Below are 24,979 nucleotides of genomic sequence, written 5' to 3'. Positions count from 1 at the left end.
TTGCGCGCTTGCTTCGTATCGTATACCCTTCTTAACGGAGGAGCTTGTGTTGGTTGGTTCACAGGAAGGGAAAGGCGCAGTATCTGTCACGCTTGCTCTGTGGACACCTGAACCGCGCCGTAAGGGAAGGGAGGAAGGTGGAAGTGAAAGTGGAAAGAGAGAAAGGGGAGCCGTAGTGGAGGGCTACGGAGTAATTTCGACCACCTGGGGATCGTGCGCTGACATCGCACAGCACACGGACGCCACTTCGTTTCGCCTCCATCGAAACGCAGCCGCCGAGGTCGGGTTCGAACCCGGGAACTCCGGCACAGTAGTCGGGCGTCTTACCACTGCGCCATCCCGGCGGGGCCTAATTTTCTTTTAGTACGAATGACTATTTCACGAGGTCTAACCGGGCCTTCAGGATGTGCGCCACAGATCCTGCACCTTTCCTTTCCTGTAAACAAATTACTAATGAAAGCATCAGTAAGGTGCGTAAAATGATAAGTAGCGAAGATAGTAATTAATAACGAATACTAATAAAATAATTCATGGTAATTAGTGGATAAATAAAATAACTAGCTGAATAAAGTTGTTACCGATCACAACTTAAATTAGGTTTTGGGGCAAGGAAGGAGCCTTCGAGTTGACGCCACGGTATTGTGGACACCTACACCTAACCAGATCAAGGTCATGTCCATATATTTATTTTATATTGTACACTGATTTATAGAAAGGCAAGGCGCAGTATCTGCCAGACTTGATAGAAGGAAGATGGGAGTGGCAGCGGAGAGAAAGAGGTCCCGTAGTGGAAGGCTACTAATTTGGCTACCTCTGCGCGGACATCGCACAACCCACACTTAAGGTCACTTGAAGGGCAAATTTAGTACAACACGAAGACGCGTAGTGAAGATTTCGCTTCCATTGTAAATTGGTTTAAAAGAAAGGAAAGGCTCTGTCAAGGTCAAGAAAAGTATCTGTCAAGGTTACTTGAAGGTAAAAAAAAAACCTCTGTGACGCCGACGGCTTGAAAAAGCTGCCGTAGTGTATCTTTCGCTTCAATAACATCTTGCTGAGCGCCATGGTTGCTGGCATTGGCGCACCGCGCAATTGCTGGAGCACGTCAGACCACACCAGGATGGCGAGTGAACCTGGCCCGTCCCGGCCGAAGAAGCGCGCTGTGTATGGCGGGCTGAGTTTGGAACGGGAGAGAGAAGACGCCGTAAACTTGAACCCGTCATCAATTCGCTAAGTAAAGCCAAGGTCGTGGTCGGGAGTTTGATCTTCAAGTGACCTTGACCTGGTTAAGTGTGGGCGTCCACGATTCCGTGGTGTCCACCCAAACGTATACTGCGCCTTTGCCCAAAACCTAACCAAGAAAAAACAATCTTTTACCTGATTAAGTGTGGCTATCCATGATTCCGTGGTGAAGTATACTGCGCCTTCCTTTCCCCAAGACCTAACATTAAAGAACAAAATTAGCAGGGTTTCACCTGAGGTTAAGCCAAGCCAGACGTGCGAAAGCGCGGTTTAATTCGGTTTAGCTGTTGGTCTTTTTTTTTTTTTTTTGCTGAGTTTAGGTGGGGTTACGTTCTAGGATATACACATTAAAAAATATTTAATGTGGGCAGCCTCACCATAATATATGTAGGGAGGTGAGAGAGGTCGAAGGGCGTGCGAGCGTCGACTGCTCAGTTCTGAGTACGGGCGTGCATTAGAGAGATTAATCATACGTCAGCGTGATCCGCTACTGTGAGCAGCAGGTAAGTACGCGCTGGTTTATCCAGATGCGGCATTTCTGTGAGCCTACTTTTAGTATGTGACGCCATCTGGCGCCCTCCAAGCGACCTCTGAGCATGCGCAGTTGAACGCTCCGTGGAGAATCACTGTAACGGCTCGCGCTACGCTACAATTATTGTGATCCGCTACCGCGATGCCGATAGATGGCACCACATGCTGACCTGCCGCGTCGGGAACCATTAGAGAGGTTTAGCTTACCGTGATCCGCGATCCGCCACCGTGACTCTCTACCGCGCGTGGGCGGTGCGCTCAAGCTGATTGGTCCCGACGTGGCAGGTCTGCGTGCAGACATCCAGTATGTGGCGCCATCTATCGGCGTCAAGGGAGGTCTGGGCATGCGCAGTAGAACGCTTGGTGGCGGATCACGATAGCGGATCGCGGATCACGGTAAACTAAACTCTCTATTAGCGCGTGCGTACCGGCAGCGCGCGTTAGAGGGTCACAACGGTGACGGATAGGACCACTCTAGGCTCTACTACTACTGCAACTGTGAGGGCGCGTAGCTAAGCCGCGCGAAATAGCGCACGACGCCGCCTCCTCTTTCGCGCTTCTAGCTCGCGGAGAGAGTGGCTTCACACAGATGTCGGCGAAATCCGTGACTGCGGTTAGTAGTGCTACGCACTAAAAAAGAAAGCGACACACAATGACAAACGACGTTACTAAGCGCTAAGTTTAAATTTGCATTCAGTTCCCTACCAGCGCTTCGCTTTTCAATGTGTTCCGCTGTTTCCCGGCTGATTCACATCGCCTTCATTTTCCGCGGTCAATCGAAAAACGTGACGCGGGGGAGGGTGATTCTGTTATTGTGAAGGTTACACAGCTGGCTGGAAATTCACTGGTAGCGCAGGGAATGCTATTCGTCGCTTAGAGGGTTGCTACTTGCGCTTTCCAGAGCCTCAACATACCGAAATCAGCCTATTCGCATTCTCCAGTCATCCCTTTTCGCTCTACATTGTATGCGAAAACAAACTCATTGATTGATTGATGATTAATTTATTTATTGATTTATTGTCCATTCAAAAGATGAGTTCATTTGAAAAATTCCAAGGCCTAAAAATTTGCGACGTTAACCACCGTTGATTTCAAGCAGTTAGCCCGTTCGAGACCAGAAAATTCGTCCCGTTCGAGTGCAGCGAACGGCGCGCAAATTCAGCGCCTGTGTATAACAAATATATATATATATATATATATATATATATATATATATATATATATATATATATATAATAATAAAAATAAACGTCGAGTGTATACTGTGTAAGTTTTACCGGGACACAACTTCACGGTAAAGTGTAAAAAAAATTATAGCACAGCACACGAATCTGACAAAATGCACAGCAATTCAGGTAGCAAATTCTTCACTGAAGTGTTTGATGCTCCGCGCGGCGTCAAGTGGACGGAGGCGAACAGCGACACGGTTTGCCAACCACCGAGTCATATCGAATGATGTGCGCGAACATCATGTCGCGCAGATGTTTACTGTCCAAATTTCCCAAGCTTTGCAGTGACAGATTTCCCGCTCGCGTTTCCAGCTTCGCTTAAAGAAAAAAAAAAAATCGTATAAATCAACGGACCGCACATGTGCACATTTCTAGGGTCCCGATAGACTAATTCCTTTTCCTGCAAAATGATGCGCTAAATACAGGTCGCTCCAGGCCTGGCATGCGCATTGTCCTCATCACATAAGTCATTTGTTTTGGAGCAGCAGCGCAAGCACTGCACGACTTCTTCCGACTGCGCTCGTTGTTCTTATCGTATATAGATAGAAACACGGTCCGATGTTGCCGATTTATTTTGTATTCATGTACTAACTGCTTTCGATCACGTTAATGCAAGTCGTAAATATTTATAGCATTTATTACCAGTCGTTATTCTGCAATATTCCAATTTGCAATGCAATTTTTGAAGCAACCGCAAATGCAGTTTTTTTGTTTTTTTTTGCCGTGATGACGCGGCTGGCGCTATGACGCCGCCATTTCCTGAATGCAGGACAGAAAACCATATTAAGTGAAGTTCCACTCAATGCCAGCTATTGAAACTATAGGAGGGATGCATTCCCATAAGCCGAGGAAAGAAAGTCCATACTTCGTTACAGCCTCCCAATCTCGGAAGTCCATAAAACAGTCCACTTAGTTTCAGTTTTAGCGCTACTCCAGCGCACCCGGAGGCCGGAATGGATATCATCGCAAGCACACAGCGCGAAGAATCGTATGCGGCATCTGGATAGGAAGGTCCTGGTGATTCTAACTTCGCTAGGAAATAAGTTTTCTTTCATTTTTTTTTTAGGGGGGGGGGGGGGGGGGGGTGGGGGGGGGGCGGATACATTTGCCACGACAACGATACGACGCTCCAGGTGGCTTTCCTGCGGCCGCAATGAGAGAAACCGGCCTGCCGTCGCGTTCTGCGGGACAATGGTCTTCCTGTCCCTGCCCTCCGGAAGGCCAGATGCACTCACGTGACACTATGTCGCAAAACTTCTCACCCATCTTCCACTCCGAACATTAGGTGGCTAAAAAAAAAAAAGGAAATGCCGCCACAACAGGGCCGTGATGCACGTCAAATAACCTTGGTGCGGGCGCTCCGTGCACGATGGCGTCTCGACTTGCCGGGCGGGCTGTCGATCTGAAACGCGGCGCCCAGTAGCAGAGGCTGCAGTGGGGGTGAGCGAGTTGGCCGGCAAGGAAATGGTGTCGTCCCAGGAGGGGGCGGAATCTGCCGCAATGCGAGTGAAAACCTGTTATAGAAACCGCGGGCCCGACGCTGTACACGCAAAGAGGCTACAAGCGCTACACGTCACACGCGGAAGGTTAAAAGGGTCGGTGGCAGACCGCGCACAGCGAACGAAGGCACGCGCCGCAACAAAGAACAAAATAACAAGGAGTTTAGCAAAAGAATCGCCCTCACGGCGCTTTCTGTTCTACTGATTCATTACGTGCTGCCTCCCCTTTACGAAGATCGGCATGGCGGCGTCGACGAAGGCCTCAGAACGCTCATTCACGGCGCAGCTGGGAGTCGTGCGGGGCATGCATATTCAGCGCTGTATCAACAACGACGCGTCGATTCCGCTTCGCAAAATGGCGCAGGCCCCTAACTGCAAAGGCAGGAGCCACGTGACCTCCACTCCTGGTGCATCGTGTCGGGCTCTTTACCCCTAAGTTCCGGCTCCACCGAAAGCCGCAGTGCCCTTCGCGACCAGCCACCGATAGGATGCAGAGGACTTCAGCAACAGTTCCGCGCCAATTCCGTCATCTTCTAACCTCAACCTCAAGCGAAGCAGCAATGGGGGGCTAGTTGGTTGAACCTTTCGAGAAATTCGCGCGCTACGCTATACACAAGACACACAAGAGAGCAGGAAAACACGTACACAGGACAAGCGCGCACCGCACTGCGTTGGAAACCTTAATATTAACAGTACTGGAAGGCTACAGCGGCCGTATTAATGGGCCTGGAACAGAAAAAAGACTTGCTGCCCTAAGAGTCACGGATGAGGGCAGTAGGTCCGCGCACGAAGTCACTGGCTCCACGAGAAAAGGACTGGAATGAAAATGTCTTGAATCAAACGAGGGAACAGGCGCTTGGCAAAATCGTTCGCGCGGTAGAATTCCTGACAATCGGCGGAGTCGGCCGATATCATCGCGCAGCCGGTTCGGCGTACGGAGCCGCCGCAAGGGAATTTCGCGAGCGGGCGAGCAACCCCAGCCGGAGGAAAACCGCGGGTTCCGGTCGCCATTCCCCGCTGCCGCGCGGCTCGAGGAAGTAAGTACGATGCGATGCGGTCCCAGAGTTGCCGACACGCAAGCGGTCTTTATACGACAACGAACTGAGATTCATCAGATGGCGACACTCGAGGGACGAGGAACAAACCTAGACTGTGACGCATTCTCGAACAGCCACACATATACTATACACATGGTTGCGGCCTCCTCAACACTGCGCGATAGAGGTCGGCAGCCATAAATAACACTCCGCCCTCCCCTCTATCCACGCCCGAAGGCATCGAGGCATCGCCAGGCGTTACTCCTCCACTAACCCTTACGCACAGAGAGCAAGGTAATCGTGGCTGCGTTCGTGCCCTGGGTGTCATGTTGCGTTGAGTACTGCTACAAGGTCACTGATAGCTTTTAATCTTGTTTTACCAGCCATGGCGGAACAGGACCGACGGTTCCCTTCGAAGTACAATTCAGGCACAGATCCAGCAAGTATAATCAGTGAGCAACGAGTAGGCAACGTGCAAGCAGATCTTAAAGCGGCAGTTTCGCAAATTAAACATCTTTACGTTGCGTCAGGAGAGCCAGAAAAAGTACGCATAATGAGGTTATATGCAAGAATTAAAATAAAATCATGCGTAGGATTTTTTTTTTTTTTTCGCGCGGATAACATGCTATTTTTCGCACGCGTTCCTTGCTTTAGCACCAGAAGCAAAGTAACAAAGGCCGCAATCCATCACACCCATCTGCATGCATATGCGCACGATGATTTTATTCCTTTTTTTTTTATGAAACGCTTCCCACCGCTTCATGTCGCCTGTCAATAAAGCGGCAGTTACACAGCTAGCAGCCAGGCGGCAGGTTTCATAACCGGATACAACCCACTTGTAACGTAATGAAGCCAACGGCGAAACTGAGAACGGGAAATTAAACCGTGAGCCGCGGTTTCCGGCGAGAAATTCGGACACTGTTGCCTCGCGCAACCGCAGAGCACAGTGAACGGAGTATATAGTCGACATATTCATCCTGACTCTCTCAGACCGCCGAATTCGGAACCCTTTTGTGGAATTTCGGTGGACGTACACCGCCGCTTATTAAAAAAAAAAAAAAAAAAATGCGAAAGAAATGCAACAAACAAATTAATGACAATCAGTACTCTCCCAATCATACCGAATGGCGGATTCGCGGAGCCTAATAGCTTGAAGGGCGATATCAATTAGAGCTGTTTCCGAGGATTATTAATAGCGTTGGCTTATTAATACTACTATCATATTGCTATTCTGTCATGTCTTTAATTGTTTCACTCTTCGTTCGTGGCTCAACGCACCAGTGTTGCGCTCGCTCTTGCCTTGGTGACCAGGACCTCCTTTATCTGGGGACAAACTCGCTCAAATGACGGCTGCGACCCGCACGCTCCCTGCCGGCTTGTCCCGACCACCACACAAAGAAAGGGGACCAGGTCGCCAACCATGGCAGCAGCTGGCAGCTACTTTTGCGCAAGAGCTCTCTCGTTCACTGGCTGCGGCGAAGCATTCCTGTTATGGGTCCCTTTTCCGCCGCATGCGTACCCCTGCTTGCGCTCAACGTCGGTAACCCCCCCCCCCCCCCCCTTCTCTTCTCATGCGGCCCCCAGAGCAGCTAGCATTCTGTGCGCAGCAAAAGAAAAAAAAAAAAAAAAAGGAAACAGAACGAGCACCGCGAGCAAATCTGGGGCGCGTGTCTCGGGAAGGAACGATGTGGCAAAAAGGGTAAAACAAAAGAGCTGCCAAAAAAGCAAGGCACAAGAGCAGTAGAGAGTTGCATTTTAGGCGACGACAAAGGACCTGCCCTTCGCGGAATGCGAGGCTTCTCTCTCTCTCTATTCTAAGCAGGAACGCGCACGCCTGGCTCGATAGAGCTGTCGCAAAGGTGCGTGCGATGGAGGCGAAGAAAACCTGGCCACGCCAGAATTCGAATTAAATAACGAGCCCACCCCCGCGAACCCTCGACGAGCGCAGTACGCAGCAGAACATGGGAGGAGGGGGAGGCAGGCAAATTCTCCTTGGCAGTACGCTACTGTGCTCCCTTGAGAGTACAAGGTCGCACAACCAGGCAGCTCGGCGAAGGAAGCGAGATCAATTTAGGAGAGCCCGCACGAGGATAACTATACACGAGGACTTTTCAGTGTGCTCTCATCAAAGGCGCTAACTCCAAAGAAATAGTGGCATTTTTTAGCTTCTTTCCGTCCATGCATAAGAAAAACCAAGAGCGCGCCACAAAGATAGCACCCAGCCAGAATAGACATAGAGCGGGAAAAAGTATGGCGTTGTGACACGCAGCAAGAAAGAACGACGCGAAAAGGAGTGATAACGCTGCCGTATAGCGCTCCCGGATGAAGAGGGCGCGAGGAAGGAAGGCAATCGCCGCACTAAGCATAGATAAGGCGACTATGAGCCCGCGATAAGTGTACGCGCCTCGTTATACACAGGCCGAGACTTTCCTCGTGGGAGGCCCGAACAAGCAATGCGTCAATAAGAACGGAAACACGACGCTCCCTCAATGCCACTTGCAGCGAGAGCACTCCAACATCTGCTGCCCCCGAGCGGGAACCGATAACATTTTTTTTTTCTTTTCTGCTAAGGGTCAGTCAACACTGGCACTGCGCCTCACTTGCCCCGCCGCACATCACCACGTACTGTCGAGCTCGGCGTGAGATATAACGGACAAGATGTGGCAGCGAAGCAGCGCAAGTCCCGAGGTGGTCGCACTGTTTCGAGAAGTGAAATTTCGTGAAAAGGCGGAACGGAGCAACTCGCGGTACTTCGGACCCTACCCTAAATTGCAATAAGGCGAAATCCTTTGTTTGAAACTTCGCTGATTCCTGGTTTTACTGCGTCTACTTCTGTAGGCTGTGCGGTGCAGCCTTCGAGGAAGCGCCAGATGAAAGGAGCCACACGGACGCCTGGATCGGTATGACGCGATAGCGTAAGCCACCAGCCAACGTATAAAGCCCCGCTTTAACCGAGCCGTGTGAACGTGCCTGCGTGATCTAGGGATAACGGGAATGCAAGGGTCTCGGCAGGCTGATTCTGATATCACCCCCTCCCATATGAAATGAGAGACCCGAGCTGGCAGCTCATGCCAAAAGTAATGTCAGGAAGCTACCGCCTCCCACGAAACGAAAGCGTACGTCCCCCTTTGGGCGACGTGGGCCCAGGGTGGCCTACCTTGACCTATGGCGGCCATCATCTTGGCTGGCATCCCGTAACCTAGGGTGGCCGCAAAGTGTGGCACATTCTGCGAACCACAGTATGAGTCGTTAAAGGTTTTCGCCTTAAAAAACAGGCACACATGTAGACTCATCACGCCGTGAGAGCGATGCAGACGATTCACGGCCTAGGCTCACTGCCAGAGTCGAGTCCTGTCACTGCGGACTACCGCGTTCTCTTCTCAGAGGTCATCGACCTTGAAAGTGTCATGGCTCTCGCCAGTCGCCACTGTCATGTTCGCGGTTTTCGCGACTCTTTTTAATCACCGCTCCGCTACTATGGCTCAGTGGTGAGCGCGCTCGGCTAGTGACTGCACCGAGCAGGGCTACTCGGATTCGGCCGCAGAAGCTGCGTTTCGATGCACGCGACATAAATGCAAGGTGTCCGTGCGCTGTCGGTGCACGTTAAAAGAACAACCCACAGGTGGTCGAAATTGTACGAAGTTGCCCACTATTACATCCTTCATGGTCCCTGTCACTATGGCACATTAAAACCTCATAACTCAAAGTAATCGTTTAATCTCCACCCCAGTGCGCACTCTAAATGACCGTTCTGATGCGCCGAAAGGACTTCTGTAGGACTAGAAACGAAAGAATTCCCCAAAAAATGTTCGTTCAAAACATGGTTTGGGTTTGGTTCGTGGGGTTTAACGTCCCAAACCAACTCGGGCTTTGAGAGATTCCGTAGGGGAGGGCTGCGAAGTAACTTCGACCATCTGGGGTTCTTTAACGTGCCTGATCTCGCACAGCACACAGGCGCCTTGCCTTTCGCCTCCATCGAAAAAGCAGCAGCCGCAGCCGGGATTCGATCCCGCATCCTCGGACACACAGCAAGGAGTCGAGCGCCGTAACCATTACACCACCACCGCGGGGCAAAATTTCAAAAGATTATCATTGAGCTGGCAACATCGGACGGTGGTAGCCTTTGTGGCGTACAAACAGCGCAAAGCCGCTGGACTAATTGTTCCACTGAAACTTGGCCCATGGAAGGCAGAAATGCTAGCGGCATTTTCCAAGTTTCTCAAGCGTTTGTTTTAATAATTTCGTTGACTTTCTACGGTTCCGGCAGAACGTCCTTTGGATGTATGGATAGTGATTACACGCCTTGAAAGTAATTTCAAACAAAAAAGGAAGAGCTGCTTTCAAAGCGGCTCAGAATAACCAAACTCTTGTGCCAATTGAGCCGAAAGTGATAGCACGACCTAAGGAACTCCCCCTTGCCGGGAAACCGAACCAGTTCTTTAGACACACTGATGGCCATCGGCCTTCTCGACTTGCTGCTATAAATCAAAACAATAACACCACTACAAAACATCCACATATCGCAATGACACACATGTCAAGTGGTCGCCTCCTTCCTGCATAGGCGAGAAGGGGCCGATGCGTCTGTTTAACCAGGTAATTACACTTGCTTTTTGGATGTGGACTGCGCGCGCTAAACACCGCGGGCGTATCCTTCCGGCGTCGCCGCGTCATCTCCTCCCCATATCTGCCCTTTGCCCATCCCTCCCTCCACCCCCCCTACATATCACTTCTTGCCCTTCCCCTACACAGCCGCATTGCGGTGGTCCCTAAATTCTACTAGGAGACAGTTATAGGGCTGTGCCCAATTCTTCACATTCCTTATCTCCCCCCCCCCCCCCCCCTTCCAGTCAAGAACCGCAAGTTCTGCAGCCGCTTGAGGCAGCCAAAATTTTTTTGGGCAACAAGACCGAGCGTAAACGCGTGTTCTAAATTCCGAAAGTTGATATGGTTAAAAATGGCGGCCAGCGCATCCCCGGTTACAACCAGGCGCCTATATTAAAAAGTCGCCACGCTTCGAAAGAACTCGTACATCGGGAGAACCTACAACACGTTCAATTCGCCACGAGTCTCCGAAGAAGCTTCGCCTCGCCCCAAAGCAACTCCTGGCCTACGCTGCATAACGACCCGTGACCTAGATTCAAAGGGCACCCACCCGGCGATTTTGATTCAGGACGAAGGCGTCGGAACGCTGCATAGTAGCTACTACTCGCGAGTAGTCGGCTTTCACCAAAAATCGGGGCTAAACACCGATGAGGGAACGAGGCGTCCCAACCCGAGTTGCAGTTTGAACAACAAACGAGGTAGCGCCGATTTACCGGACGGAAAACTCGCGAATCGCGGGACGCAGGAATTGGCATCTGCAGCCACACACAGCTCAGACGCCTCATTGTCGCTGCGCACGCCTAAAGACTAGGTGCGCGGTGGCACCACGCAGGCAGCAAGTTTGTGTAACAATCGCGGCCTCGCGCATGCGCCAACGCTACCGCTGAGAGGTCGACGAGGAAGGACGCCGTCCAGCCAGTTTCCACGACAGCGCGCTCAATGGAGACGACCGTCACTGGCGGCGCAACGCCCTCTTTCCAGCGTCCACCCTCGACGCTAGGGCGGACCACGAAAACGAGGTGCTCTCCTTTCCTCGTCAACGCAGGACCTGCCCCTAGTATTCCACAAAGCCCGCTCACAGAGTGCCGGCGTTCGGTAAGCTCCACCATGACATACACAACCCAGTGCATCACCGGCTTCCTTTAGAATCGCACCACAATGCTGGCCCGGCTCAGTGGCACGCCGTTTGCCTGCTGAACCCGAGGTTGTCAGTTCGACCACAGCCGCTTTTCAGCGCAGGTGGGCGAAATCCGCCTGCGCTCGCCATTAGCCAACACCGGGCGGTGGAATAAATAAAAAAATGACAAGGATTCAACGCTGCTGAACCAAATATTGAGCGAAATCATTAGGGTGACCGAGCGTTCTTCTTCTCTTTTTCTTCTTCCTCAGCCCACATGTAAAGCCCCGCTTAACCAAACCGTGTGAACATACCTTAGTAGCCTACAGGGGTAACGTGAATGCCAGGGTCCTAGCAGGCTGATTCTGACATAACCGTCCCATGTGAAACGAGAGACCCAAGTTGGCAGCTCCTGCCAGACCGTGTGTCACGTGGAGTGTGACGTCACAGCGTCAAGTGGGTAAGACGTGGCTACCGCCGCGCTACGCCGAAGGCTCGAAACCTAGAGTAGTTATTGCTTTCGCAATAAAAATAAGCGCTAATCCACAACGACGCGCCGCTGGTGATCATCATTCAAGTGCACAATGTTAGCTTAGAGACGCTCTCAGGGCGGCGCAGCACTATAACGCCAGCTGTCTAAGGAATTGGGTAAGACTTCCCGTTTACAGAGAAACGACGAGCGCAAATGACACAAAATAATCTTCTGGGCTCCCCGCTACGGCAGCCTAATAAGCGCGTGATTGGAATTACTAACAGCTGCGTAGGCGCGGAGACAAAGGCCGGACAAGAGGGAAGAATCTCCCGCGGCGCTTATCGAAGAATGAGATTGCTCTGCAGTTAAAGAAGCCCAGCTGTACGGCCTGCACGCTAGCGCCGCCCAGTTCGACGGCGGTGAGAGAATGCGCCGCCGTTACTGCTGCACGCTGCTTGCCTTACATAAAAAGACGCGGGGGGAAAGAGGTGGGGCGATAACAATGGCGGAGGCCGCAACGCTGCTGCTGCCGCCGCCGACACATAAGCTTGCACCCCAGGAATCAAAATTATGTCGGGCAACCACGGCGGCGCACCGCCACGTGCCACGTGTCACTGCGCCGCGTCGGCATCGCACGTTAAGCGCCAGCGGGCTTCTGCGCTCTTTCCACGAGGTGCCGCGGACGAAATGGAACCCATACGAAAAAGTACGACCAGCCAACTCGGATCTAAAGCCGCGGTCGCGACTCATACTTCAATCTCAAATTAGCCTTGTTCTGCGCCCGATGTGGTCGCTATCCAGCGGACTGTCACGCCCTCCTCCTCTTCAGATCCCCTGCATCCATCTAACGGACCATCAGTCACCTGACTACAGTATTGCACTACACATATACAAAACAATGTACGAACGACACTGTACCATGGCCCAGGTAACGCCCAATCACTAACCCCCCCCCCCCCTTCCCCCCCCCCCCCCCCCCCCCACACACACACACACAAACAGCGGCCGCCTTAGAACTCCCGTCCCACAGATGGAAGGAAGCGGGCGAAACAATGGTGACCCGACCGGGCATCAGCGCCAACGCTACGGCGAGATTCGACTGCATCACTGCAGCCCGAACGACTCGCGAGCCGAACGCCACCATGTACAGGATAGCGCAGCATGCACGGAATTTTCCACGCGCCACGTCAACTGTCGGCACGCCCCGTCGCCACGCCGAGAACAGCCAGCACTCCTAGCACACCTTCCCCCCCTTCCTCCTTGCCACTCGCAGCGGCAGAAGCGGTACTGCTGCTAAGGGCAGGACGACTTTTCGGGTGACCGCACACAGTCATATTCGGTCCGCTCAAAAACCGTGCAGCGTTTGGTGAAGCTGGGGCGAGCCGGTCACGGCGCGGTGGCGGCTACTTCCGATGACGCAGCGATTTTTTTTTTTCTTTTTAGCGCTAGGCGTTCAAGCAGGGCGACGAGACGGGGAGAAGGCAGGTGAAATGAAAGAGAGAAATAGGTAACGGCAACGCGGACACTTCATTTCAACTGACGCTGAAGAAAATAAGTTGGCCTTTATCGATGGGGCATCAAGCTCGAATCAGAGACAAAGCACTCGCACGGAAAAAGAAGCTATTGTAAACCAGAAAAGGCCAAAGAACGGAATACAACGGGCGTTGGCTGTCGCATGTAAAACGCGAGCGACGGCATCGCTATTTTTCATTCTACCTTTTTGAGCGGATACTGGAGGAGAACACCCTACACCGGAATTCACTTCGAAACGGTAGAAAGCCGTTCTTTTAGGTAGAAAAAAAAAAAAAAAAACGCTTCGAGTTGACTGGCGGGGAAAATCTTCAAATCCCATTTTCTCGCCGATAAATTTTCGTCCTCTGCTGCCAAAGCAAGGTCCACACGCCCAAAACATAACGAGTGAATCTTTTTTTTTTTCTTTTTTACTGAGAGCAATAAGGCAATGCCATTGTTCCTGTAAACCCAACCGAAGGGCTAAAGGAGCGAAAAGCCCGGGAGTGGTGACGAAACTAAAACAGCACCGAGAACGCGAGCTCTTCCGATACCAGCTGCCCCCGCCACGCGTGACTCCACAACCCTCCAGTTTTAGTGCCACCATATTGATCGGGGGAACGGTCGACCGCGTCTTCCCTTCCTCGCGGTCGCTTTATCCGGTTTCACCACTGTCGGCGCGACGGCGAAACAGTGCGACGATTCGAGCTGACAAGCGCAGCGAGAGATATGCGCTTCCACCGCCACACTGAAACACGACGTCCTTCAATCTGTTTTTCAGCGCATATTTAAGGCAATGCATTTAAAGAACGGTATTTTTTTTCCCACGCCACAATTATGCAGCCCACGCATCCAAGCGATGTAATCACTAACGCTGATCGCTCTTACGAATGCAGAACAACAATGTGAAAACTTTACTGGATTCTCGCGGTCACGGGGCAGTCGTAAGTAATCAACCTGACCAGATAAGCTTGGAAACGCGACGTATCGAACTTCTTATCGTCGGCCGCCATATTTAAAGGCCCGTGCCTCTCCTATTAGTACCACAGGAGGGATTTGCACTTCGCAAGGGAATATAGGAGCAGTCTTGTGCGTACGAATCGAATTGCGTCACATGAAACGACCAGTGTCGACGAGAAGACTTGAGAAAACTGCCAGCTATATTGCTGACGGCTACGTTTACCATAAAGGGGGGAGCTGACTGTTTTCCAAGATAAAACGAAAACTACTAAGACAGTTATAGTTCACAGGTCGCTAGGCAGTACTGGCGGCCGATGATCGTAACTAGGCCTGAAGTTCTTGAACTTTCGTCATGACCACAGAACCAAGAACAGTGCGAACCGTTCTCAGTACATCGCCAAAGTAGCCCGATTCCCTCCTTGACGCGAGAATTGTGGCACAACTTCAAAAACAGCGTGTGTCGGCGAAAGATGCGGAGTAATCTCCGCATCTTTCAATATTTAACTATACCTACCTACCTCCAGCTTCTAATTTGTACCGACTAGGTTTATATTTGGGTAACTAGAAATGTGTTAACAACAACGGACTAATTTTGGTAACGGAGGCATTATGAGCCAGTTTCTGCAAACGAGTTGTATTCGACGCTCCCTACAACATCAATAACCGTTCACAATGGACAGCTTCCACCTAAGATCTCGCAACACTCTCCTGTGGATATCTCAAAGTGGGATAAAAGAAACTTGTCCCCGAACGTCCTTTTCACCCCCCCCCCCCCTTTTTTTTTTCCAGTCGTCTTCCCTATAACTTCCCTGAAGAAGAAGTACCAACAGCTGGACTATGGCCGCGCCGGCGCACTTCAGCCAAAGCAGGGAAAATGCACGGGGATGGGAAAGGCGAGCTAAGGGCGTACACGAAGGCCCTATCGATCTGCGAATGGCTGGGCGCCATGTCTCAGCCGCCACACGTGACCGAAAGAAGAAAAGCGCGGCCGCTGCTCAAAATAGCGCGACCGCCTCTCGGCTTCCTCCGGAGACCGACCAGGCAGGAAACCTTGCCGCGGCGAAAATGGTGGCAGAGAGAGAGAAATGGAAGTTGCTGCGACAACCTGCGAAGAGACGTTGAGCAATATTCGCAACAAGCAGCCAAGCGCCCCCCACCACAACAGCGGTCGCGCGTCAGCTGCCCGATCCCAGCATGTGGCAGGAAGAGGTCGCTATGCACTACTGGCAACCAATGCGATAGTAAATGGGACTGAAACTATTTTGGAGGACTTCTTCCAATATCGGATAGGCAGCGAAATGACATGACACCACACGGAACACAGCAAGAACGGTAGCGCCACAATTTTGACACAAAGGACTAGGAGATCAAACATGGCGCCACATAGTGGTCTGTTAACGGATGGCTCGCCAGTTACGATAACGGGAGAACAGCGGCCGGGGTAGGTGAGCGTGGCTGCTCCTGGCCCTACGGGGCTGGGGCAGGTAGGTCACCGCCGCTTGCGGCGGAGGCTAGTCTGGCACCGAATTTTTCTCTTGTAGGCCGTCATTGCACCCGCCACCGCTTTAGCGGTAGACGACGGCTGGTGCCGACGCGCGTCTTCCTCTCCCTCTCATTTTTCTTCTCTATTTTCTCTCTTCTGTTCGCACGAGGCAGTGGAGGTATATCAGTTACAGAGCTAGTTAGCAGACCCCTGCATTTTCTTTTCGTTCTTCCTACAGTCGCAACAACAACGGGTGAAAAGCCGTGGCACAGGGGTATCTGTTGTGTATGTCGGTGTCCCACTCCCTGCTTCGGTGGCTCGACAACGGCTGGTATCTCAGTTGCTATGGCAACTGTGATGCGAACGAGGGACTCGAACCCTCTACCTTCTCACGATAAAACCACTGAAATTATTACGCCATACAATTTCCGGTACCGCTTCATGCGGCCAACTTCCGTTACAGCATCCGAGGACAAGATTTCGCTTATGAGCCTGTCTATGTAGAAGGCTTTCCTCACCATAAAAAAAGAAAGGCTAGTTCGCATTAACGACAGTTCACAGTACTAAAAATTAGGACACCTTTCTCGAAGCCAACGTTCAACGAGGCTGCAAGCTGCTCCCGATTTCCTGACAGCTGATCTGAAACACGAAATTACTGATATCTCACGATAACAGCAACTTAGCAAGTGGGTCCGGCGGACCAATGGCCCATCATGTGGGACTGTGCCAGGTTCCCGACCGAAGCTGCATCCAGGACATACCCGCCGGAACTTCAAAGTGCTGTGCAGAATACAGACAAGGACATTCAACTATGGGCCGTCCAGCAGGCCCGGGGTGCGCTCGAAAAGCACGAGCCTCACAACCCACCACAAACGGGCCAAGTGAAGTAGTGCAGAGTAGGGCTTAACCCCGGGTAGACGCTTGGCCAGCGTCACGACGCTTTAACCCGTCGTTTGCCGGCTCCCTAATAAAGTTATACATACATACATAGTGAGTCTGAGTGGTGAACAGATAGGTGTTCAGAATCTCGAAAGCGTTTTCTTTGAAATGACGAACTGTCACCCACCCCCATCTGGCCGCAATTTGACCAGTGAGCCGGCGCCCCTCGGTCGGACTGCTGTTGCGGGCGTCTGCGAAGGTTGACGAATAAAAAAAAAAATGAAAACTGAAGAAGGCAGAAATCTTTCGGGACTGGGTATTCTTCCACTTCAAGATATACGCAGCAGTGTAGTATGAGACCTTAGGTGAGAGTTGTCCAATACGGAGGGATATCCGAATGCTGGCTTCAAGGATACGGGCTCGACCCCGACAACCGCGAAGCGAAACGCAAGGCGCCCGTGTACTGTCAGCACACGTCAAAGAACCTCAGGTGGTGCAAATTTGCAGAGCCCTCCACTACGCTTCCCTGATAGCCCATTTCGCTCTGGGACGTTAGGCAAGATACACTCCGCCGGGGTGGTGCAGTGGCAAGACGCCCGACTACTGTGCCGGAGTAACTAGGTTCGAACCCGACCTCGGCGGCTGCGTTTCGATGGAGGCGAAACGAAGAGGCATCCATCCGTGTGCTGTACGATATCAGCGCACGTTAAAGATCCCCAGGTGGTCGAAATTACTCCGTAGCCCTCCACTACGGCTCCTCTTTCTCTTTCCACTTTCACTCCCACCTTCGTCCCTTCCCTTACGGCGCGGTTGAGGTGTCCACAGAAAACAAGCGAGACAGTTACCGCGCCTTTCCCTTCCTATAAATAAATCAGTTTTAGGCAAGATACAGTACACACCTCACTTGCCCTTATGCAAGACAGGGATCATATTCATACAAAACGTCGTTATTTTCGTGTTCCTATAAGAGTTCCATTAGAGAAAATATAAAGAAACACCACACTTGTAAGGATAGGTACGCTTTTATGCTTTTGGACTCGGCCGTTTGTTTCATCCTGGCTGCGACAGCGGAGCATTCAATCCGCTGAAGTCGCAGACTCATCAACAGTCTGAATGATAGAGCTGGTAAACTAAATGTTTCAAGAGCTTCCCTCGAAAAAAATAAAAAAAAAATAACCAGGGAGCGAAAGCTCACAGTGCTCTTCCAGCGGTTTCCCTACGCTGTCTGCTGCAAATGCCTCAGCGCGCGCGCACAGTGGAGGAGCGATTTTTACTACGAAGCATTTATTTCCTCTTACCGCATGGGCGTCTGCTACGTGCAGGCGTATGTTTTGTCGCGGCCCGTTCGCAATGACGCATGCATTCCACCAAATTGAAACGAAGTTCGGCCGCCCACCATTTGGCTATATCCCTACTACTACACCTTCCCTTTTCCTGGCGACTCCTCTGCTGAATGTGCTGCTACACAGGGTGGCTCAGTGGTTTAAAACCCCTGGTGGTCGAAGTTTGTCTCGAGACCCACACTTCAAAGCTAAAAATTGGAACGCGAAGTGGAGGAATAATAGCTCCACCTCAACGCTTCTGTCAACGCCAACTCGGCCAAGGAAGTCTTGAAGGTTCAAGCTGCCTTTAAGAATAAAAAAGGAGACGGAAGATGACTACAGATAGACTACAGATTTCGTGAAAGAGCGGAGTGATACAAGAGAATACAGTTGCCCCTAGTTTCGTAGTAGAGCGGCCAGTACTGGATCGCACAAAATTTAGTAAAAAAAAAAGTTTGTTTCGAGCTAAACGAATAGAATAATGGTTAGATACAGTCACGCGAAAGAAAATGCTGGATGGAACAAGCTATCCTGTCTAACGCCTCTATCAAGATGGCTCATAAATTATTCCATGTCATAAAAACAATCAACCGCCTTGGGAACGAACGACAGACACCAGCGGAATTGCAGGCTTAAAAGAGCCTCTTTTACTCAGAAAAGCAGAAAACTTTCCGCGCATGCGGAAGGCGTGATCCCACCAAGCAAAAAAAGAAAATCGCCCCCAGAAATTTCCACAGCTGTGCGGCTGAACGCGGCGTGAAGGTCAGGTGACCTCGACTAATCACAATACTTCTCTATCAATCTCGAGCGGCAAGCGCTGGCTGAAATGAAATAAGAAAACAGTTATCGGTAACACACACATCTGAAAGATGCCGCGCCCTCGTTCATCAGGCGCTGGTGATAGCGGAGAGAGGGGAAAACGAGCACGGAGAAGCGCAGCCAGTTACGTCACTTCCCTTTAAAGCAGGACGGCGTCACAGATGGCGATGCGGGAAGGCTGCTACGCTTCCCGCGCCCTCACCACCGCAACTGACCTCCTTCCCCGAACGCCCATCGATAGAGACAGGCAGATACGAGAGCGCCCCCTCGTCTTCCTCAACTATCCGTGGCCAAATCGCGCAGGACCACCCCACCCTCCCAACCAACTCTCCTTGCCCGCACAAACGAAAAGCGCTGCAGACAAAAATGCACGAAGAGTGCTCAGTTCACTAGAGGCCACGTCATCGCTTAATGTCCACACGAAACCGCGTGGCAGTGAACCAGATTACCACCAGTTCAGCCCCTAGCAGAGGCGCGCTGGACGGGAGACATGATCGCAAGCACCGACGAGGTATCGTCACAAAAGCGAGCGGAACGTCGTCGGCGTACGGATCAGTTCCTTCGAGACGCGACGGTGAGTGGAAGAAGACGAAAGGCGGATGATACAGAAACGGCGGGCCCTCAACAGCGCCCACCGCTTTCGTTCGACAAGAGCAACTCCAACGCGCGTAAACGAAGGGAGAGAACCGCAAAATAAGCATGCGCAGGGTGAGAGAGGGCGGGATCGCGGTAATCCAATCCATCGGCGCTCGAGCGGCGGCAGCCAACGTATAAAGAGGAAGGCGGCTTCATAGATACACAAACAAGCGCGGCGTTCCCAGCAAGCGCGGTACAAAAGGGCAAGAACAAAAGAAAGAAAAAAAAAAGAAAAAAAAAAAGAAAAAAAAAACAGAACCGACAGGACGTCGCCGGGCCAGCGGCTGGTCGCGAACTCGCGGTTGCTCACGCACCCCACTTCCCGCACACACGGGCGCAACCGGGAGGCCGCTTCTCCTCACCCAACGGGCGACGATACGCGGCGGAGCGACAGGCAGCCAACCGAGCGATCAGCCGTGGCAGCGAACCAAACGGGGCTCCTCCATTCTCGAGCCACGTCCGGCGCTGGCACAGCATACGAAACAAAATGTAGGCGCTCACTCGGCTACAGCCGTCGACAGCCTTCCATGGTACCTTTTTCCGGGCGCCAGCGCCGTATCCAAGTGAGTCACACATATCCAAAAGCCAGAGGGCGCACCATAATCCTCCTGAAGGCGGAGGCAGCAGCGCTTTCGAAGCGTTGGCCATAGCAAAAAGAAGGGGAGGGAAGCAAAAGTGGTACCTGCGATACCACCCTATAAAAACACAGCAGGATGGGCACATCACTACCCTGCACACATCATCCGCGTCAAGCATCGAGGTAATGAAGCTGCGCCGACGACGACGATGATGATGATGATGCGCACCTTTGGAAAGCGCAGAGCGGCGCAAGGAACATGGACCCGGAGTTGCTGGGTGTCGGTGCGCCGGCCGAAGTCGCCACCACCGACAAACATCCACACGAGAGACGAGGGTCGTCGCTACAGACCCGAAGTCCTTGCCAGTCCGTCGCCGTGGCGGCTCACGTAGCAGCGGACATCTCAGACATCCACCGAGGACGGGCATCCACAGTCAAGGCCGGAAAGCGCCACAGCACAGGACGTGCCCCTGCGGCAGTCAGTGGTGACGGTGCGTGGCTGGTCACAGCACATTTCTAGGACGACCACGACGTTCTAGCACTACCAGCCTCGGGGAGGCAAACAAACGGACGCGACAAGCGAGTCACAGAAGAAGGATATCGGCGCGGGGCGGCGCGAAGAGCGCCGGGGCGGAAGGTCAGTTCTTGACAGGAGGGCGCAAAATGGCGCTGGCGTGGTTGACGCGAGCAAGCAACTCGGAGCAGCACACAACAGCCGCCGCGACACGACGACCGGAGGGGGGAACACACGCGGGCCAGCCAGCCACCTCTGCGGCGAGAACGTACGACGAGTCTCTCTCCGCCGCCGAAAACGCAGGCAGGCACACACACGCACACTCGGCGGCGGCGCAGCGCACGCACACAGAGGCCGCGCGCCCGGCGAGTCGCGCTAACTACCGGCTGAGCAGAGAACGGCGGCGGGGGCCGATTTCCCGCGGAGGAGAGGTCGCTGCTTCGGTCTGCGTCTGTCTGTGCGGCGCGCGTACCCGCGAGAATGAGCCAACCGAGGAGCGAGCTAGCGACGCAACAACGCACGCCCCTACGCTGTCCGCCGAAAGAGCACCGCCGCCGGCCAAGATAGAGAGAAGGAAGCCGCTGAAGACCCTTCCCTCCACGCGCGAATAGAGACGAACCCCCCCCCCCCTCCCCCCTTCTGCAGAAAGAAGTGCGCCAGGTTTTCGTAAGCGGGTGGGAAGCTGAAAGCAAGGGGAGCGAACGAAGGGGCACCCTTCTGGAAGGATTGTGGACGGGACGCCAGGGCCGATGACTGCCACGAAGGAGGGGTAAGGACGCCACGGAACGGAAAGAAAAAAAGGTGGATCAAAACTGAACCGCCGCATCGCCTGGCGACAAAAGAACCCAAATGCAGAGCGTGCGATACAGGCACATAGGAAGAAGAAAATAGTTCCTCCTTCCTCGGTGCACCAGCACACCGAGCAGCGCCGCAGACTGAATCCGAGCAGAGCGACGTTGGAACGAGAGAACGAACGATGAAGCATGCGACGGGAAGCGGGAGAGGAGGGTCTGAACTGCAGAAGGTGGGAGGCGACGGAAGAGATGAAACGATGTGAGGGAGAAAAAAGCATGCACGCCAGGCACCGGGAATGAAACGAACGCGTCAGAAAGGAAACAAGGAAAACGTACTTGTAACCCCCTCCGTTCTTTCCACCACAAACACACACATACATATACGTTGCAACAGAGAAAAGAAAAGCAAGGGAGCTGCGTCGCTCGCAAAACTACACGGCAGTCTAAAAAACGGCGCCAGGCTGGCAGCGTGCGCATCCCTCGGAAGGAGAGCGCAGCGCAACACACGCAGCTTCTTCGTGAGCAGGCTGGTTCGCTGAGTTTGCATAGCGTGACAAGCGAACCCCTTATCCATATCACCGCCAAACCTTGACACGAGCATGGACGGAGGACCTCACCACACTCTACCACCTAAATGTTCCGGCAACTCTTACTACCGTAGTTGTTTTGGGGCGTTAAATTTACACCATGAATCAAAATAAAATATTTTTCGTTCAAATTAATTACCACCAGTACACTACACTAAGGCGCATATTTCTTCCGCTTCATGATTTCTCTAATGGCATGGCAGCGGCATCCAACGTGGGGTAACTGTTACTGCGCCTTTCCTTTACTCGAAGCCAATGGCAACAAGCTCTATCTCGAGCGCTTCACGTAACACACGTTTTCTTCCCGCCGTAGTAACGTGGTGTATCGTATCCGCAAACTAATATTTCTCGAGTTGTTGAGCGTAGCTGGAACGCTGCCACATGTTCGGGGGCAAGCCATTATGCGCGCCAGTAGCGATCGCACAAGGAAAAGCTAACTGAGACGAGACTGCCGCGCTGAGCAGAGGCGACCGACGTCGATAAGTAGAACAAAGAGACGCGTCGCACGTCGCCGCTCCCTTCCCGGTCCCGAGAGCCTCTACGCGAGGGCGCACGCCGCAGCAGTCGACGAAAGAGAGGAAGAAAAAAAAAAAAAGGTAAACGTGGCAGAAATTCGGTCTCGCTGGCCGAGAGCGGCAGTGAGAGAGAGAAAAAAAAAAGAACCGCGAGCAAGTTTTTGCTGCAGAAGAGAGCTCCAATCGTAATACAATGCAACTCAACTGGCATAACGCATCGGCCATCAGGCTCAGTAATAATAATAAGAAAAAGGAAAAGTGGCTTCGCAATGGCTAGCAATGGCGCCGGCCTGCTCGCCAAGCCTCGATCAGTTGGGCCGGCCGATCCCTCCCCGCGCTGCCAAACGCAGCACACGGCTCGATGCTGCTGCTGCTTCTACCCTCGGAAGAAGGGGGGAAGGCTCCCGGATTTGCGCGCAAGGCGCCGCCGCGCTTCGATTCGCCGGCCCGCCATCTCCGTCTCCTGTCGCCCCCACCCCGGGCTCTTCCCTGCACCTTTTAGAAAAAAACCAGTGCATCACCTCCACCTCAACTCTCTCAAACTTTTGCGTGCATACAGTCTCCGAGCAGAAATGAAAGACACTAGTGTGCTATGTGCGCGCGTCTGTGTGCAAGCCGACAGCGCACGCACGCAGACAAGGAACGATGAAGACTGCGGCGGGAGGTCGTGCGCCGTCCTCCATGGCAGCAACGGCTCTTTTTTGTTGTTCCTTCCTCGTCAGCGAGAAGAGGTGGCAGTAGGGGTAGCGGGGCCGGCTGCGTTGCAGAGCCGCGCCATATTCGCTCCGCTCGGCGAGCGACGAATATGGCGCGCAGGCAGGGGCGAGGCCTCCTCGATGAAGCAGCGACGAAGCGCGTCGTCGTGAGTCTGCAGCCTGAGAACGCTTCGACCCTCCCTCTTTCCGTTCTTCTCTGTCTCGCACAGCGCAACAACCAAACGCCATGAACGTCGACCAGACCGACGGCTCCTCGCCCGAGCGACTCGGTGACGCGTCCGCTCCAGCGCGCCGAATGGCTGACGAAAAGGAGCGAGGCGGTGCGTGCATCTTCTAGAAATGTAACCTCGACAGCGATCAGATCCCACCACCTGCGACGCCTTTCACGCCGGGGTTCCTGACACCAAGGAAAGAAACCACACACACGCGGTGGCAAGGGAAACGCGCATTGGTGCCCGGCTGTTTAGGTCTGGTTTGGTTTCTGGGTTTAAAGTCCCAAAGCGACTCAGACTATGGGAGACGCCGTAGTAGAGGGCTCCGGGAATTTCGACAACTTGGGGTTCTTTAACGTACACTGACATCGAACAGCATATGGGCAACTTGCTTTTCGCCTTCGTCGAAAAGCGGCCGCCGCGGCCGGGTTCGATCCCGCCTCCTTGGGCACACTAGTCCAGCGCCCTAACCACTGCGCCACCACGGCGGGGCAGTTTAGAGAAATCGGAATGCGCGTACGGCATGGCCGGATGACCCGAGTTCGATCCCGGCACCGGCGGGTGCGTTTCGGTGGAGGCGAAACGTGCCCAAGCACTGTGCGATGTCAGTGCACGTTAAAGAACCCCAGGTTGTCGAAATTATCTGAAGCCCTGCACTACGGCATCGCTCTAGGACGTTAAACCCTATGAACCAAACCAATACATGGATGATGTGTCGGAGGTGACAGGTAGTACGCCCACCGTCATTTTCCATCTCAGTAGTCAGTACACCATGGTTCCGACAGTTCGCACGGAGTGGTCTTTCTAACACAGGAACCACACACATTCTGTGCATGACGGAAGCCCGTTTAGATGTAGCAACTTTATGACAAAACACGCGGTTTTCCTGCCCCATCTTCCTATTTTCTCTTTTATTTTGCAAAGGCATGCACTACAGCGCTGTAATGTGTAAAGGCCAACTTTACACACTGCGACGTAAACGAACAAAATAGGCAACAAGATATCTCACGAATGCTGCTTAGTTGCTTTTCGTGTTTGTTTTTTTCTTTATCCTTGGGCCAATGCAAGTATTCTTCAAATAAAAGCCTTACCTGATGAAATGCTCAGTTAGCATAATCATCAGCCGTAACTTATTTTCGAAAACATTGCTTTGTTAGGCATTACCACTTTCAAGGCTTTCCGTGAATCAAACGGTCTTGACGGACAAACATATGCATATGTTTCGCGATGTACAGCCTTTGTCAAAGTATGCAGCCCAAGGAGTAAGCCCTATAAAGGAGCTCTAGGAAGCATTGGAATATATCTGAGCTCAAGTAGGGTGAGGCGGTTGCACATTTTTGACAAAGACTGTACCAGCACAGTGAGCAAAACAAGTTTCGCCAAATAACCCAGAATGGAGTCATTACCGCTTTCGAGGCCAAACAACAACGAATGCTTCCACCGCTGTTGTCACCTGTGTGTACGCTTTCCGCTATGCCCGTGCATTTCCTGTCGCGATTATTCGGCTTTGGGCCACACTGGCTTTCAAATGCAGGTGACACACTTAGCAGCTCTGGGCTGATGGTGTTATTCTCACGGGGTACCTTCCATTGCATTACCAGAAGATTATAATGAACTAGAATATATTCTAGTTCACTATACAGGAGATGGAACCTAGAAATTTCACTGCTCTCTAAAAAAAAAAAAAAGAGAGAAAGTCTGCGAACATGGGCACAGTGTGGTCACGG

At 52.5% G+C, this 24,979-nt stretch overlaps 1 protein-coding gene across 5 annotated transcripts in view; it reads right to left on the bottom strand.

The window, feature by feature from the left end:
* Tlk (Tousled-like kinase) overlaps positions 1-24,979 on the bottom strand; it is a 137,229-nt gene that overhangs the window by 46,955 nt on the left and 65,295 nt on the right. The window contains exon 1 of one of the 5 annotated variants that reach the window (XM_084595015.1): positions 20,144-20,865. The exons of the other annotated variants lie outside the window; for them this stretch is intronic. Within the exon in view, the coding sequence (XP_084451141.1) occupies positions 20,144-20,175 (32 nt within the window). The 5' untranslated portion in view covers positions 20,176-20,865. Of the gene's footprint in view, positions 1-20,143; positions 20,866-24,979 lie in introns of those variants that run through there. 5 annotated transcript variants of the gene reach the window in all.

The sequence above is a fragment of the Amblyomma maculatum genome, chromosome 2 (assembly GCF_055883805.1).
Source record: "Amblyomma maculatum isolate TAMU_Amacu chromosome 2, ASM5588380v1, whole genome shotgun sequence".
NCBI classification, from domain to species: Eukaryota; Metazoa; Arthropoda; class Arachnida; order Ixodida; family Ixodidae; genus Amblyomma; species Amblyomma maculatum.
This window is presented reverse-complemented; position numbering and strand designations above follow the sequence as displayed.